The following is a 14,561-nucleotide window of genomic DNA, read 5'->3' on the forward strand; positions in this document are numbered from 1 at the left end:
GTAGTTGCATCAAGACAAGATGTTACAAGGGCATACAGCTTCTCCCAGCTAGGGAGAAAACAGTGCATCACAAAACTTGGTGGCGTTGCTTGATAAACCGTGAAAGACTCTTAGGGAAGAGAGGAGAAGGAACACGGCGGAGCTGACTTGAATTTTTGGTTCTACTTTCTATCTTTCCGTGTCACTCAGCGCGCGGCTGGAAGCCACGGGAGGCAGCGAGGAGCGCGGCTGGATGGGGGCGGCGGGAGGGCTCCTCCACGTGCAGCCAGAAGCAGAAACGTAGGCTTGCAAAAGTGACACTTCCCATCCAGCGAGAAAAAACCCTCCCCAAAGGGGACGGTCGGGACGAACGTTTTCGCATGAATCTGCCAAAACCTCCGTTGCGGGTGCCGGGGTCGCCGCACGAGCAACGCGGCCTCGCAGCTCGGACGGGCCCCGGCGCGGGGTCGCTCCCGCTGCTCCGGCCTCGGCGGCGCGTCGCGGGGCGGAGCGGGGCCGGGGCGGAGCGGGCCGCCCGCAGGGGAAGCGGCGGGCGCCAGGGCGGGCGGAGTCGGAAGCACGACAGCACCGGGCGCTGGGGGCGGTGCCGGCGGCGGCGGGAGGAGCCCGGCACTCGCCGCCGTGCCGGGGTCGCGGCGCACGGAGGCAGCGCGGCAGCACCGCCGCCGCCAGCACCGGGAGCTGCCGCCGCCGGAGCCGCCGCTGCCCCGGGAGCCGCTGCCGGCTCATGAGCGCCGGGCGCCGCCGCCACCTCCCGCCGCCGCCGCCGCTCCGCCGGTGAATGAACCTGTCCCGGCTGCGGCACCAGCCTCCCCCGTCGCAAGATGGACGGTTTCGCCGGCAGCTTGGGTGAGCGGCGGCGGGGCGGCCCGGCCCGGCCCGGCCCGGCGGGAAGCGCGGCGGGCGGGACGGGACGGGACGGGGCTGGGGGCCGCGGGCGCCGCTGCCCCTCGCCGCCCACCCGGGGCTGGGGGCGCGCACCTGCGGCGGCGGGAGAGGAGCGCCCCGCTGCCGCCCCCGCGGAGCCGCCCGCGCCCCGCGGAGCCGCCGGGCGCCCCGTGCCCACCTGGCCCGCGGCGGGCTGGGGGCGGCGGGGCCGGGCGCCCCTCGCGCCGGGCGGGCGGCGGCGGCGGCAAGCGGAGCGGAGCGGCGCGGCGGCGGGCGGGCTCGTGCGTGCAAATGCCGCCCGCTCCCCGGAGGGGGATGCCAGTGCGAAATCTGGTCAGCTTCAAGCCATCTGTTGCAAGCAGCTCCTGCTGTACTTGCCTCCTTTGTTCCTGCCTTGCCCGTCTCCGTGGGCTTGGTTCCCTGGAGTTATTTATCTGGGCTTTATTTCTTAAATTATGATGATGACTTTCCTTGGCTCTCGCTCCGGGGGAGCCCCGGCCGAGCCAGCCGGGCTGGCCCGGGAGCTGCGGCGGCGCCGTGCGCGGCCGCGGTCCTGCGCGGGCCCGGCAGGACCGGGCCGGCTCCGCGGCTCCTGGGGGCGCCGGTCGTTCGCGCACCTTCAAAACGCGGCCGACGGGTGTGTTCACAGGAGTGTCAGAGGTGGGGGAAAAAGCCAGCTACCTCGCAGAGGTTGCACATCTGTGGATGTGACCGTAGAACCCTCACAGCTTCATAAATGTGGAGTGTGTTTTTCTTGAATTGGAGTGGAAGCTAAAATATTTATCAGAAATCTAAATATTCCCGGAAAACTGGTAAGATGTGTTCTCGTTCAATGTTACTATGGCAAATTGTCATCAGTTTCTCTTAGAAAATATTTCGGCGGCCCATATCCTGAATGCTTCAAAGGGCAAATTGCATTTAGTCTGAAGCAGTCCTGGTTAAAAGCAGGAACTGAGGATATTTCCAAATGTAAGAAATTCTAAAGCATGTATATACTTTTCTCATTTTCTGCAGATTATAATGACGACATAATGTCGCTGTGAATAGAAGGGTCGGATCTGTGTGTGATGTCTACTTGCCGCACACCTTCTGCTCTTTTTCAGTGTTACTGCATCTAGTCCAGGCATCTCGTGATCAAACTGAGCCCATCTTTTGTAGAACAATAAATCTGTTCCTCTTAAAAATTAGATCAATTTAACAATGTGAAATCTGTAATAATAGTGAATCGTTCTCGATTTTCTGGAAAAAGTTACTCATTTAAATACTTTTGAGTGTGATCCTAACCTTTAAGGTTTTTGAAATGTCTGCTCCAGCATTTTGGGCACCGGTCCAAACCAAACTGGTGCACCATAATTAACAGTACACTTCTTTTAGTTTGGCTCATTGCCTGATATGCTAAACCCTGCTCAAGTAACTTTTATGGTCATTTTATATCTTGTGATCAAAAAGCGACACGCAGAAGAATTGTAAGGGTTCTGTTCCCATTTTTAACAGGGAAAATTGTGCCTGTGGGTGACATATATGCAAATACAATAGTTAATATTTATGAACCACTTTACCCAGTAGTGGCATTGATCAACATATCAAAGAGCACCAACATTGTTCACTTGTGAAGTACTGGCTGTACTGTGGTCAGAATTTAGAAATAACTGTGTTTTGCTTATAAGAGAAAACAGTCGTTTTGAAAAAATAGTGTCATTTTCCTATTCACAGAGTAATAGCACAATATGGCTAGATGGTCCAGCCCCTTGCTCTTGACTTTTCTGAACATCCCGCTTGCCTTAATAAGGAAGGCGGTGTCTGGCCCTTTAATTTATTTCACTCCTGCTCAGGAAGGCATCGTCATTTTATTAGAATTTAGTGAGGATTAAGCTAAGCTCAACATTTAAACTGGATATCTTGATATTCATTGTTGGCCTTTGACTTTGCTTTTATAACAAGCATCCATGTTCAGTGGTTTTCTGGACTTAGGCTGTGGAGAGGGCATTCCCAGAATTTTTTTTCCTTGAACCATGAAACTTTACATGACTTCCCAGTTTTTCAGATTTGAATCATGCTGCTTAGTTTTCTTCTGTGCTTACAATCACTTACTGGTCGTTCTTTCTGTTAACGAGCATATAACACATACACAAAGATGTGTAAATTGTTTGGAGTTTTTTTTTTTTTTAAACAACCCTAATTAAAATCTAATGGCTTGAATTTAATTAGCTGTTTGCTAAACGCCTTTTAGGAAGGCCATAAATTAATGTAATTTACAATGAAATGTAAAAAATAATTAAAATTATTGTTGGCAAAACTGTGCTATGCATGCGCATGCTCTGCCAGTCAAGCGAGCTTAGTAGAGAGCAAGCTGTCCTTTTAATGTCTCCTGTCGTTATCTGGAAGGCAAAATGTTATTACAGATTGTGCCCTCCAGCACAGGCAGAAATACCTTCTGACATGTCTCTTGAAGTTGAAAATACTTTATGCAGCTGTTTTCTTTTGGCTTTCACATTGAAACTTTTATGAGAATAAACAGACGAAAGAAACCATTTTATATGTAATTTAGAAATTTTTTTCTAGTGATTGGTTTAGTACATGGATATGTAGCATATCCATGGATAAGAGTATGCAATTTCGGTATAGAGCAGAAAATCTATATATTACAAATTAACTCCCACAGTTGAAATAGGTATTGATTTCCTCTTTTGATAAAACACTGAGTTATTTCATGTTTACTAGGACTTCCGTGCATTTTGACTATCACCAGTAGCAAAGTGTTGAATCCTATTTGTGATCTCACCTACAATAGTCATATCTTACTGTTAAATGTTTCCAACGCAGTTCTCATCAGAGGGCACAATGAATTTTGGTCTTCTGCTTTTTCAGATGCATCACTTAAGGTGAGAGCATGTGCTTCTGAGTGGGAACACAAAGCTCAGGAGCTTGGGCTGGGGTCTGGCTCCTGCCTTGTGCCATCCCAAGACAGCAGCACAGCATGGGTATCTGACTTTGATTCTGCCAGCGTCTTTAGCTTAGGGTCCTGACCAAAACAGCTCAAAGATTGTCTTCAGGGGAAAAAAAAAAAAAAGAACTATTAATTCCACCAAGGGTAGAGCAAAAGGGAGAGTTCTACAAAAAAAAAAAAAGGCAGTGTAAGAAATAATACAGTGAAGCCTGTTGATAAGGATGGCTCTCTGTTTTGTGCTGCAAGCTTGTGCCCTGTATCTCCTCCACCCTCATGCTGGTGCTTGTGAGCTGCTGGTGAACTGGTTCACAGAGGTGACCCAGCACTGGACTGGTAACTGCTCGCCCCAGGTGTTTTGGTGGGTTTCTTCCCAAATTGGCTCCCGGGAGTGTCGAAGCATCTCAGCTGCTGCCAGGGCAGGGGTGGGAGCGCTTGCTAAGGGCGAGGGGCAAGCGGGAGCCCTGTGTGGTTGGCAGCCAGCTCCTGGGTTGGCTTGGCTCTGTCATGATGTCATGAACCTGCAGGAAAGACGATGCCTTCCTTGGGCCTAAAACTTTCCTTTCTGGATCTGAAGTTTTCCTTAGTGCAGCTAATGCCCACCTGTAGCTGAAAGGTATCAGAGTGCTGTCTTACTACTGTGCCTTTTGCCAGCGCACCGTCTCTCGGTGACACCTCTTAAGCTGTTCGTTTAATACCTCTCTTGCATTTTATGGGGTTAGTCTGCTAGGATATGAGATCTTCCTTCTGATCTCACTAGATTCAGGCTTTTGAAGAATAAGCCATGATCAGCTGCCGGGAGCTGGCAAGGGGGCGTTCTGCTGGGGGTAGTTTTCCATTACTTTTATCCGTTGCATTGTTTCCCCTTTCTCAAAAGCCTCTACTAATTTAGCTCTGTAACAGTAACTAATCGTAAACAAAGATATGGAAGTGTTCATCATATATGTTTTGGAAAAAGGAATACAGCTGTTTCCAAGTTTGTCACCAGCATGTGATAACAACATGGTATGTATAAAACATTTTAATAGACTTATTCAATAATGAGGACTTTGACAGAATGGTAACATATAAAAAATAAATGAACTCTTGTCCTCTTGACTTCTGATTTTTATTTATTTATTCTTTTGTGCAGCTGTGCAGGATGCACTGAAACTTAGACATACTTTTTACTGAAATATTTTCTATGATTTAAAATATTTTTGTCAGAGAAATTAAATCACTCTTTTTTTTTTTTTTAAAAAAAAGGGGGGGGTAGGACAGAAACATGCTGGAGTAGGGGTGGCATGTAAGTCAGTCTCCGATTCTTCTCCCTGCCTCCTCCCTATTTATTTTGCTGAGTATTGTATAAAAACTGCTGGAAAACGTTCATCTTTCATATGCATATTAGGTCTACGTCAGGTAACTACTGAGGCAGTTCTTCAGTTAAGGGTTATGAGGGTGTGCTGCTCTCCAGGGTTTGAAGAGCCGAAGTGTCTCCTGAACCTGTGGCTTCACTAAAACCTTTCAAGCCTTCTGTGAACTCCCCAGGGATAAACTGGCAGTTAGAGGGGGGCACAAAGTCTTGAGCTGAGAGGATTTTTGGTGCTGACTTGTGGTCGTCTGAGCTCTTAGTTTCGGGAGCATAAGAAGAATGTGCATCATGATTCATCCATGGCTGGGCTCGGCATGGAGAAAAGCGAACGTGTAGAATGACTAGCTACAGCAAGTTGGGTTGTTTGTTGTTTATTTGAGCTAGAATACAAAGGCAAAAAATTACTTTTTTTATGGCTGCCTTTCTAGACTTCAAAAGTGTTTGTGGTGCTGCAGTGTAGTTGTTCATAGCGGCATTAAGTTCAGCTTCATTCACAGGGCTTAGTTCATGAGATTGCTATATGCTATTGTCAGTATGCTAGTTTTCTCAAAAATAAAAACTTTGGCAGGACATAAGTCTATCCTGCCTGAGAAAGATGACCTTGATTTGTGCCAGGGCGATTAAATCACTGTAGCAAGGAAGACAAGCTTCAGAAGCTCAGTGGTAGCTCACCTTTTGTTAAAATAGGCTTTAGTAAATGGGCAGTGAGTGGGAACCCTTGTGCTGTAGCCAGCTCAGAGGCAAAGGATTATGCATTGAAAAAGATCTTTTTTGCAAGCAGTCTTTTTGGCCTGGTTGTGAATAACACCTTTGCTTTAGAAAAAACAAGAAACAAAAGATGAAACACACACACAGAGGAGTCTAATAGAGACTCTTTTCTTCTCTCTTCTTTAGAAATGTTTTTAATACCCAGGATGCTGAAGATAATTTTGTCCTTACAATAGGTATTTAATACTCTTTAACTGAGTATTTTTGATGTGGGAAGAATAGTTATATGACAGAATTCTCTTGTGTGAGAAACATGCTCTCTCAAAGGATTTTTTTTTTTTTTTGGTGGTTTATATCATGATGTATGTAAGAGGAAAAAATATTGATCAAGAACAGTGCTCTTAAAATCCTCAGAAGCATATATATATATATATATATATATATTTTGGTAAGCAGAATTATTTTGCTAATTATACTCTTACTGTAGAGGAGGATTCTGTATGCCACTCCTTGTCATTCAAAGTAGTTGTTTCCCTTCTTAATGTGGTTTATAGCAATTACTGAGGTTTACTTTCCCCTTTTTACTTTAGGTTCTTGTTAAATCTTACCCCTAATGAAGGGTAAGTTCAAGGCTAAGAATGTTGTTCCTGTTTTACCTGCACATAATGCAATAGGGAAGGTGTTAGAGGGTAACTAATTTTATGATGTATGGTATGTATGATGACTGTGCAGGTTTCTGCACTCTGGCTGGTGGTGAGTGCTTCTGGTAGGGACAGTTTTGTTTAGAAAGATCAGAATCACCTGATAGACAGCTATTTATAAGATTCCCGTACTCCGTTTTCAAGAAATCATTTTCCCAGTTACTTCCTAGCTCCAGTGGAGCCACTGTTTGCCTCATTTTTCATCTCTGTGTTAGTGCTTGTGCTCGTTTGTATAGTTTAAAGAGGAATTGTTGATCTTTCTGATTCCATCTGCTTCTTTAAATCAATGTAGAAGTTTGGTTTTCTTCCATGAGGTGCTGAAGGGTGGATACCTTGAAACACGATGCGGTGATGTACAAGCTCTTCTGAGAGCTTTGAGTCATTTTTAAGAAACATATACATGTGTGCTCTGATTAAAAGGTGGTTTTCATGGACAAGCTTGCGGTCAGGGCTGATAATTCAGTCAGTCAGTGGTAATAAAAGGGCGGTGCTGCTAGAGCGGTGGGATATGGAGAGAGACACCAGAGAGATTAAAGGCCTGAGTTTATTGCTAAATCTTGGAACACATGAAATGTTTTCATTCTTCTTCCTTTCTACTCTCCCTTCCCTTCTTGTATTTATTTATTTTTTTCTTTTGGCACCGTGTTGTAAGTATTTGTGCTTCATGCCATCAGTGATACTACAAGGCTGCTCTTAAGCTTTCTGCTCCGAGACTTCTTACAGGAGTTAGATTGAATAGGGTTTTTGTTACTTTTTGTTGTTTTATCTCTCAGTGGGTTGCCTATTCTATTCATCCTCGATAGTTTCAGACTAACTTGTTTACTAAATATAGCTGTGTCTTGATGTTCTTTAACTGCCGGTTCCCCAATTACCCTGATATCTGGAGACAGCTCCTGACTTCTTAGTATCTGTTCTGCTCTACTTTGCATGGTAGTGCTGTTCATTGGGAAGGACTTTTTTTTTTTCTAAACAAGTGTTTGAGAATCCTGTTTTTCTCAGTTGGTCTACACCACCTTTCACCCACTGTCTATAATGAAATGGATTGCATGGTCTTGCAGCTTTTAGGAAGGCTACTTCTGTGAGAGCAAATCTGTCTTATTTTAGAAGTAGCCTTACTTCCCTTGTTTAATACATATTTTTCTTCAGGTTGCTGGAGCTGCTTGTATATGCGTGTGATTTTTATACACAATAAAAATACAGTTGAAGGGGAAAGAGAGGAAGCAGCATAGACCTCCTCTATAAGCAGCTAGGGCATCTCTTGAAGAGGTGCATCTACCTTGGATTTTAGATGTTGTGTTAAAGAAAACAGTGACTGCTGTCTTGCCTGATTCTCTTGTGTTTCTCTGACACTCAACTTCCAGCTTTGAATGTGGCATTCCAGTCTGGAATAGGTTCCCAGTTGTCCTACCAGTTTATTTGGGCTTCAAAGGGGGGGGGAAGTTGGAGAGAGAAACCAAACTGTTTCATGTTTAAATGTATTTTGGACTTGTGTAAACAGTTTTAATGCATCAAGCTAAATTGGCAGGCTTTCATGATCCTCTGGGAAAATTGGGAGTTTGAAACCCAGTGGATAAATTAAAGTCTTCTAAAATACTTCTAAGTCCCAACTCTGGCTTCATAAAGGACAGGAAATTAATTAAGCTTACAAATGAGGCTTAGTTAAAATAAAAGAAAAGGCTGTTTCATGATAACTTCATAATTTTTAAGACAAAACATTTGATTTCATTATTATGAGTTGAGGACGTGAAGCCATGAAAATGGCTGTTAACAAGACAGAATTTTCTATATTTGTTGTCCACATATACATAATAATGATTTCACCACCTTTTTATATTTTTACTGGAATTATGACATAAGGGTAATACAAATTGTTTCAAAATGTTTCATTTCAGTTAACTTCCTGAGGTAAGGAAGCATGTGCATGCATAAGTGAATTAAGAATACCAAATATACATAAAATGAATGGTAGAACTGTTTATTTACAGTTTACTGTATGTATGCTACCCTGTTTTTCATTTTTGAGAACAAAAGAATAATGTCTCTTTTACATCAGAGTTCTGACAAGCTTTGCACCCAGCACTGTGCAAAACAACAGCAATAGGGTGGGCTCAGTTCGCTTCCTTTGCCCTTATTCACAGTCGCAAGTGGACCATGCCTTTTTCTTAAGAGGTTTCCTGTTGTGTGTGTTATATGAATCTTTAGTTAATTAGACCACTGAATTTCCTTGGCAAGTTCTAGTTAAAAGTGGCAGAATAATAAAGCCAAAGGTTTCTGTTACAGATTCAGTTTTTGAGGATGGATATCACCTCCAAAAACTGTGTGTTTTAGGGTATCATTTTACATCTTGCAATGCCTCTAGGTTTTATAAATAATAGGCAAACTTTGGAAGGGCTTGGAGTTGTAGACTGAATCCTTCAGGGGACCAGTGATCAAACTCCAAAGCAGTAGATACTTGGAATCTGACCATGTGGAACGGAAACAAAAGTATATGCCTAGAATTCTTATTGCTTGAACATACTTGGTTTGATGCAGTTGTGGTGAAATCATGCTTTGAGTCAGAGCAGTTCAGAGATCACTGCTAAATGTGTTAATTTGGGCTTCTCTAGTAGAAAGGCTTGCTTTAGATTTGTTAACCTGCAGTACAACTGTTAGGTAGTTTTTTTTGTTTTTGTTAAAATTTGCCTGAAGGGAATTTTGGGAAAACATGGAAAAATGTGGTATTCAGTGTTTTCAAAGAGAGGTACTGGAAGGAAGAGAGATGTCCTAGAGACCTTACTATCTTCAACAGAAAGAACAGTAAATTAAAATCTTTCAGCTGAGAGATTCAGAGACATTGCAAAACTTACATCTGCATAGTATCACTTAGCTTTTTTAAACAAGAACTCTAACGAGAAGAAAATTACAACTTTGTTTAGCTATGAAGTTCTGCATTGAACTGCTATCGCCTCCTGTCCCAATATGTATTATGCAAACACCATCAGAGATATCAGGCAGGAAATTAGTGGTTTGTGTGGCTGCAATGCTTTCTCTTTAAATTATAAACATGTCTGTTAAAATCCTGATTAAATGGAGACAACAGTAACTAAAAAGTCCAAATGCTTTGCCTTTTCTTTGTATAAGATAAAGCATGAAAGAGAACTACGAGTCACTTGACAGTTCTGCTATAGCTTTAATAAGCAGTTTTAAGACCCCTTTTGCTTTTGACTCCCATACAAAAAGGCAACCAAACCTACCATATTAATTTCATTACCTTTTAGTGTATGAGGAGAAGTCGTTTTGTGAGACCAGTGAGAAAAGCGATTGGGAGGATTTCCCCATTTACATTTTTCTGAACTTTTAAAGTGTGGGGTGGCATTTTGCGCTGAAAATGTTATGACATATTTAAACAGGATGACTTGTTGGCACTGCTGTTTTACTGATTTGGAATTTGTGTTATATTTTGAATTATCTGTGACCACAGTATTTTTTTTTTTAAGGTCCTCGAATGGGTGAAAGGGTTGATTAGCACAGATATGGTTCCAGTTAGACTGTAATAATAATTTGCTTGGTTTTTTTTTTGTTTTTTTTGTCCTTCAGAATTCTTGGACTGAATTTTCATTGGAGGAGTGAGCGTGTACTTTAATGTGAATATGCAGGTTGTTTTCGGGGGTGGATATGGTGAAATGCTTGAGAACTTGATTTCTTTCTGAGTTTCTTCTTTACATTAAAGAACTTGAGTAAGAAAGCCAGTTATTTAGCCAGTGTAGACTTGGTGGTATTTCTGATGTAAATGTAAATGTGATTTTGTGTGTGTGTGTGTTGCATTAAGAATATATTAGCCTGGGGAGATGCTGTTTCTACCTGTTAACATTTTTTTGTTGTTGTTGTAGAATTCTCTTTTAATTTCTTTTTAAGGAACTGGATTTTGTATAGCTTTGGTAAATCTGCAGAAACTCAGAAATTACTGTACCTTAGCAAGTATTCAGTATGAAGCTGAGAAATACCTAAATCTTGTTCCAAATTTGGCATGTACATTGGTTTGTCAAACTGAGCTATACATGATCTACATATCAGCACATATTCTCAAACTGTGGTATGCATGTGGTATAAGACTTAATTTTTGTTTAGTATGAAAAATCACCTGAGACAAGCTCATGATTTCTGTCTCCTAGCACTTTTCAGTTAAGCTATTCACAGGAATCAACAGAAGCCATTTTCATTTTTTTATCTGAGAAATGGAAGATGTGTTTAGCCAATGTCTTGTGCTGGCTTTTAAAGGGGGGGGGGCAGAGGAAAAAGATTTTAATAGGAGAGAGCTTAAAAAAACTTTTTTCTCCAGGAAAATGTTTTTGAAGGCTATATGCCTTTTCTGCAGTGCCGCCCTCCTGTCTGTCTTCCTTCTGTGTCTCATCCCATATGAGAATCTGCTGTAGCAGTTGATGTGGTTGAGGACTCAGTTTATGGCAGGCAGGGCTGGAGTGAACAGTCACTGCAAGAAGATTTCATTTGGGGGTTGGACTAGATGGTCTCCAGAGGTCCCTTCCAACCTCAACCATTCTGTGATTCATCCTGTGGTTACAGATGCTGCAGAATTTTTGGTGAAGTGTGATGGGCTGAAGGTGCAGTGGGCCTAGTGATGGTGATGACAGATCCAGAAAGGCAGGGTAATACAGGTGTTTATATAATTCTTCATGACTTCAGGTTCTGGATAACAGGTTGCATTCATTAGTGTCTGTAACTCTAAAACTGAACCTGTGTTCCCTGACTCCCTTAAGCTAATGGAACTGTGGGGTTCTGATATATATATATATATATATTTTTTTTTTTTTTTTTCTGCGGAGGGGGAAAAGGTTAGTCTTGGTTTATGCTCCTTGTTTCAGTTCTCTTTGGTTTAAAAATAAGTAAACTATAAATAAACAAATCCTAAGAATATTCATATATTGTCAGCATTGTGATGTTAAAGGAAGCTGTATTTATGCAGCGCTTAGTGGTGCTACAGAGCGAGAGATGTATTTGAGGAAAAAATGTTTTGGTTTTTTTTTTAAGTTGGCTTAAAAAAAACCCTGCTTATTTTCCTGTTAAGCATAGAGAAAATGAGAATTAAGCATAGTAATAGAAATCCCCAAGATTAACATTCTTGCAAAAAACATTTTTTAAATCATTTTATCTGTACTATTAGTCCTTAAAAAAATTTAAAAAATAAATAAAATAAAAAGTAATTTAGCTAATACAGCTAACCTGGATGGTCAGGTACAAGCGTTAAATAGGTGTGTATCCTTATCCATTGCTGCTTTGGTGCCAACCAAGGTGGAAGTGAGCAGAGGGCCTCCGGCAGTGCTGGAAGCGTACGTGGTTATGGTGCGAGATGGGTAAGGCCATATGATTGCGATGCCCCGTGGACTGGAAGCAACGGGGTGTCAGTAATGTGCGTTCACCAGTGGGTTATGATGCCACGGAGAGAAGGAACTGCCCTGCGTGTGTGATGTGTAACGCAGATGCGGATGTGAATACTCTCAGCTGTCCTGCGTGGTCCCGTCGCCCTCCCCAGCAGGTCTGGGAGGAGGCGGAGGCTGACTCCCACCGCCTCGGGGGCGCCTCTCCGAACGTACCCAGCGCGCGCGTCACTAACTGCGTTACAAATATATATGAGCTCGTACGTCTTGGTTTGAAAACTTCCTAACTGTGGAGAATACGAGTAACTTCCTTGGGAGAGTAAGGTGTGTGTGGCCATGATCTTCTTCATGCAGACTGGTTCAGATGCAAAGAAAATAGATCTAAACTTGTAACTTGCCAACTTACAAATTCGGATGTTTAGAATAACCTCAGCCAAAACCTGGGGGCTGCCAGAAGAACAACTTTGTCATTAAAACATAACTTCTAGTATATATTTTTCAATGTGGTAGACAAAGTTAATTCTAAATTTAGATGACAATACTGTAGATGTTAATAGCTATTTGAGATCCCTTGTGGATGTAAGCTGTTTTAGGATGTATTGTATGAGAAGTGCTTATTTGTACTTAATAACGGTGAAAAAATGCCAAATGAGGCACTTAAAGATTTTAGTGTAATGAAAGTCTTACTGATTGTATACACTAGCATTGGAGAGAGGAAATGGGAAAGATGCTGGTGTAGGTTAAGGGAGTTAGATATTCTGGGTAATCGGGAGTGGGAATTTCTTTAGAATTCTTAGGTACATGATGTATGAGATACAGGAGGGGAAAAAACCCTGGGATGACTGGATGATACAAAGAAAGCAACTGTCCTGTCAGCTTTTGTGTGATCATTTAATACACTAGAATTAACATTTTAACCCAGCCAGACTTACCCTGTTACACACTCTTCTGGGGATGTTGGTTGAACAGGTCTGTCTTGTGGGTCTTGCACTTGCTCTGATGGGCTTTTTTGCGGGGGTGGGTGTAATTTTCTTAACATATTGCAAAACACGGTTCTACTTTTGTCTCTGCTGCTGTTTTAAGTAGAGAAATGGGATCGCATGCTTTGGTGTATCATTAAGCATCCTACTAGAAGTTCTATTTTGAAAATATTTACAACAAAAATTCTATCCCTACTCTGCTATTTCTGTATTTTTGTGCCAGTCTAGCAATGCTTTATATGATATCAACATGCTTGTTTCTTCTTACCTGATTTTGTGTGCCCTTTTGCAGTAAAATGGCTTATCATCTTCTAAAGTGACAGCTCAGAGCTCTGGTCAGGGCAACTTTTGCTTTATGCCTTGGTAGGAAAACGAATTCCAGCTTTGAGAGAGGCAGGGCCAGAGGCTAACTGTGATTTCTAGATGATACTGTGATCATCCTTCTGCACTGCAACCCACAGAGGGCATTTGCAAACCTCTAAGAAGCACTGAGGATGCTAACCAAAAAAGTAAAAGGTACATGGGTGGTCTGTTTTATATAAAAATATTGCCAGGATAACTTTGGTGCAAAATAATTCAGGCTGTGGATATCAGATGGGCAGTTATTATGAATCTCTCATCTCAGCGAATTGCAGAATTGTTTAATTTAGGTTAAGTATCCTGGTGTGCGTTGACAGACCCAGAAAATAGGTTCACTTGGAGGAAACTTGTTGCTTTTTCAGTGGGATAATTTGCCAGTAACTTGCCTGGTACTGGGGTCGTACTTAGCCTGGCTTTTTGTTTCCTAAGCTAGGATGCAAGAGGCAGTTCGCTTTTTCTGTCAAGTGATCCAAGTTCTGAACAGCTTTTTAGATCATCCGCTTTGTATGCATGCATACCAAGCTTATAGCTCTATTACAAAACAGTGTTTGTGTTTAAAAAATATATATATATAAATACACTCACTCACTTGCTCACTCACTCCCCCCTCTGTCCCTAGAGGAGTATGGAGTTAGGAGAGTATTTAATTGGATTTTAATTGTCAAATGTTGAAGTAGAGATCCATCTCAACTAGAATGTAAGCTATTTAGTGCTGTGTTCATAATACTGTTTTGTGTGTTAAAGTATTTCAAAACACATGCATATAAAGCTTGCAAGTTATGCAAGCACCAAGTAACGTCTCTTCCTCTGTATCTGCAAAACCTTATAGGTTACTAGGTGCCCTGTTCCTGAAAATGGCTCGAGTTATAGCAGTGAAGCGACTGAGCTCTGGGATCAGTGTTGCTGAGGCCCTGCTGCAGTAAGTGCGTGCTCAGGAGCCAAATGCGCTTGCTAGAGACAAGGAATAAGAAGTTTCATGAAAGGGAGGAAGTTGCTTGGAGTATTGAGCAAGAGAACATCTCTAAACTAAGTGTTAATTTGCAGTTTCCCCCTAATATTGACATCACTCGACATTTTTTACCCATCACTTTTACAGCAGGCTTAGACTTTTGCTGTCCCAGTATTCAGCCCGTGCACTCCATTTTCTTTCCTTCTTTTTTTTTTTTTTCTCAAGTCTTATTATTTTAAATGGTACAGAAAGGGTGGGCCACTGAAGAACTAAACATCCGTCTTTTAAGTCAAATATTTGTGGGATTT

At 42.4% G+C, this 14,561-nt stretch overlaps 1 protein-coding gene across 1 annotated transcript in view; it reads left to right on the top strand.

The window, feature by feature from the left end:
* Window positions 1-668: 668 nt before the first annotated feature.
* The window catches only part of EML4 (EMAP like 4), a 167,255-nt gene continuing 153,362 nt past the window's right edge, over window positions 669-14,561 (top strand). The window contains exon 1 of the mRNA XM_067293132.1: window positions 669-849. Within this exon, the coding sequence (XP_067149233.1) occupies window positions 825-849 (25 nt within the window). The 5' untranslated portion in view covers window positions 669-824. The remainder of the gene's footprint in view (window positions 850-14,561) is intronic.

The sequence above is a fragment of the Apteryx mantelli genome, chromosome 3 (genome assembly GCF_036417845.1).
Source record: "Apteryx mantelli isolate bAptMan1 chromosome 3, bAptMan1.hap1, whole genome shotgun sequence".
Lineage (NCBI taxonomy): Eukaryota > Metazoa > Chordata > Aves > Apterygiformes > Apterygidae > Apteryx > Apteryx mantelli.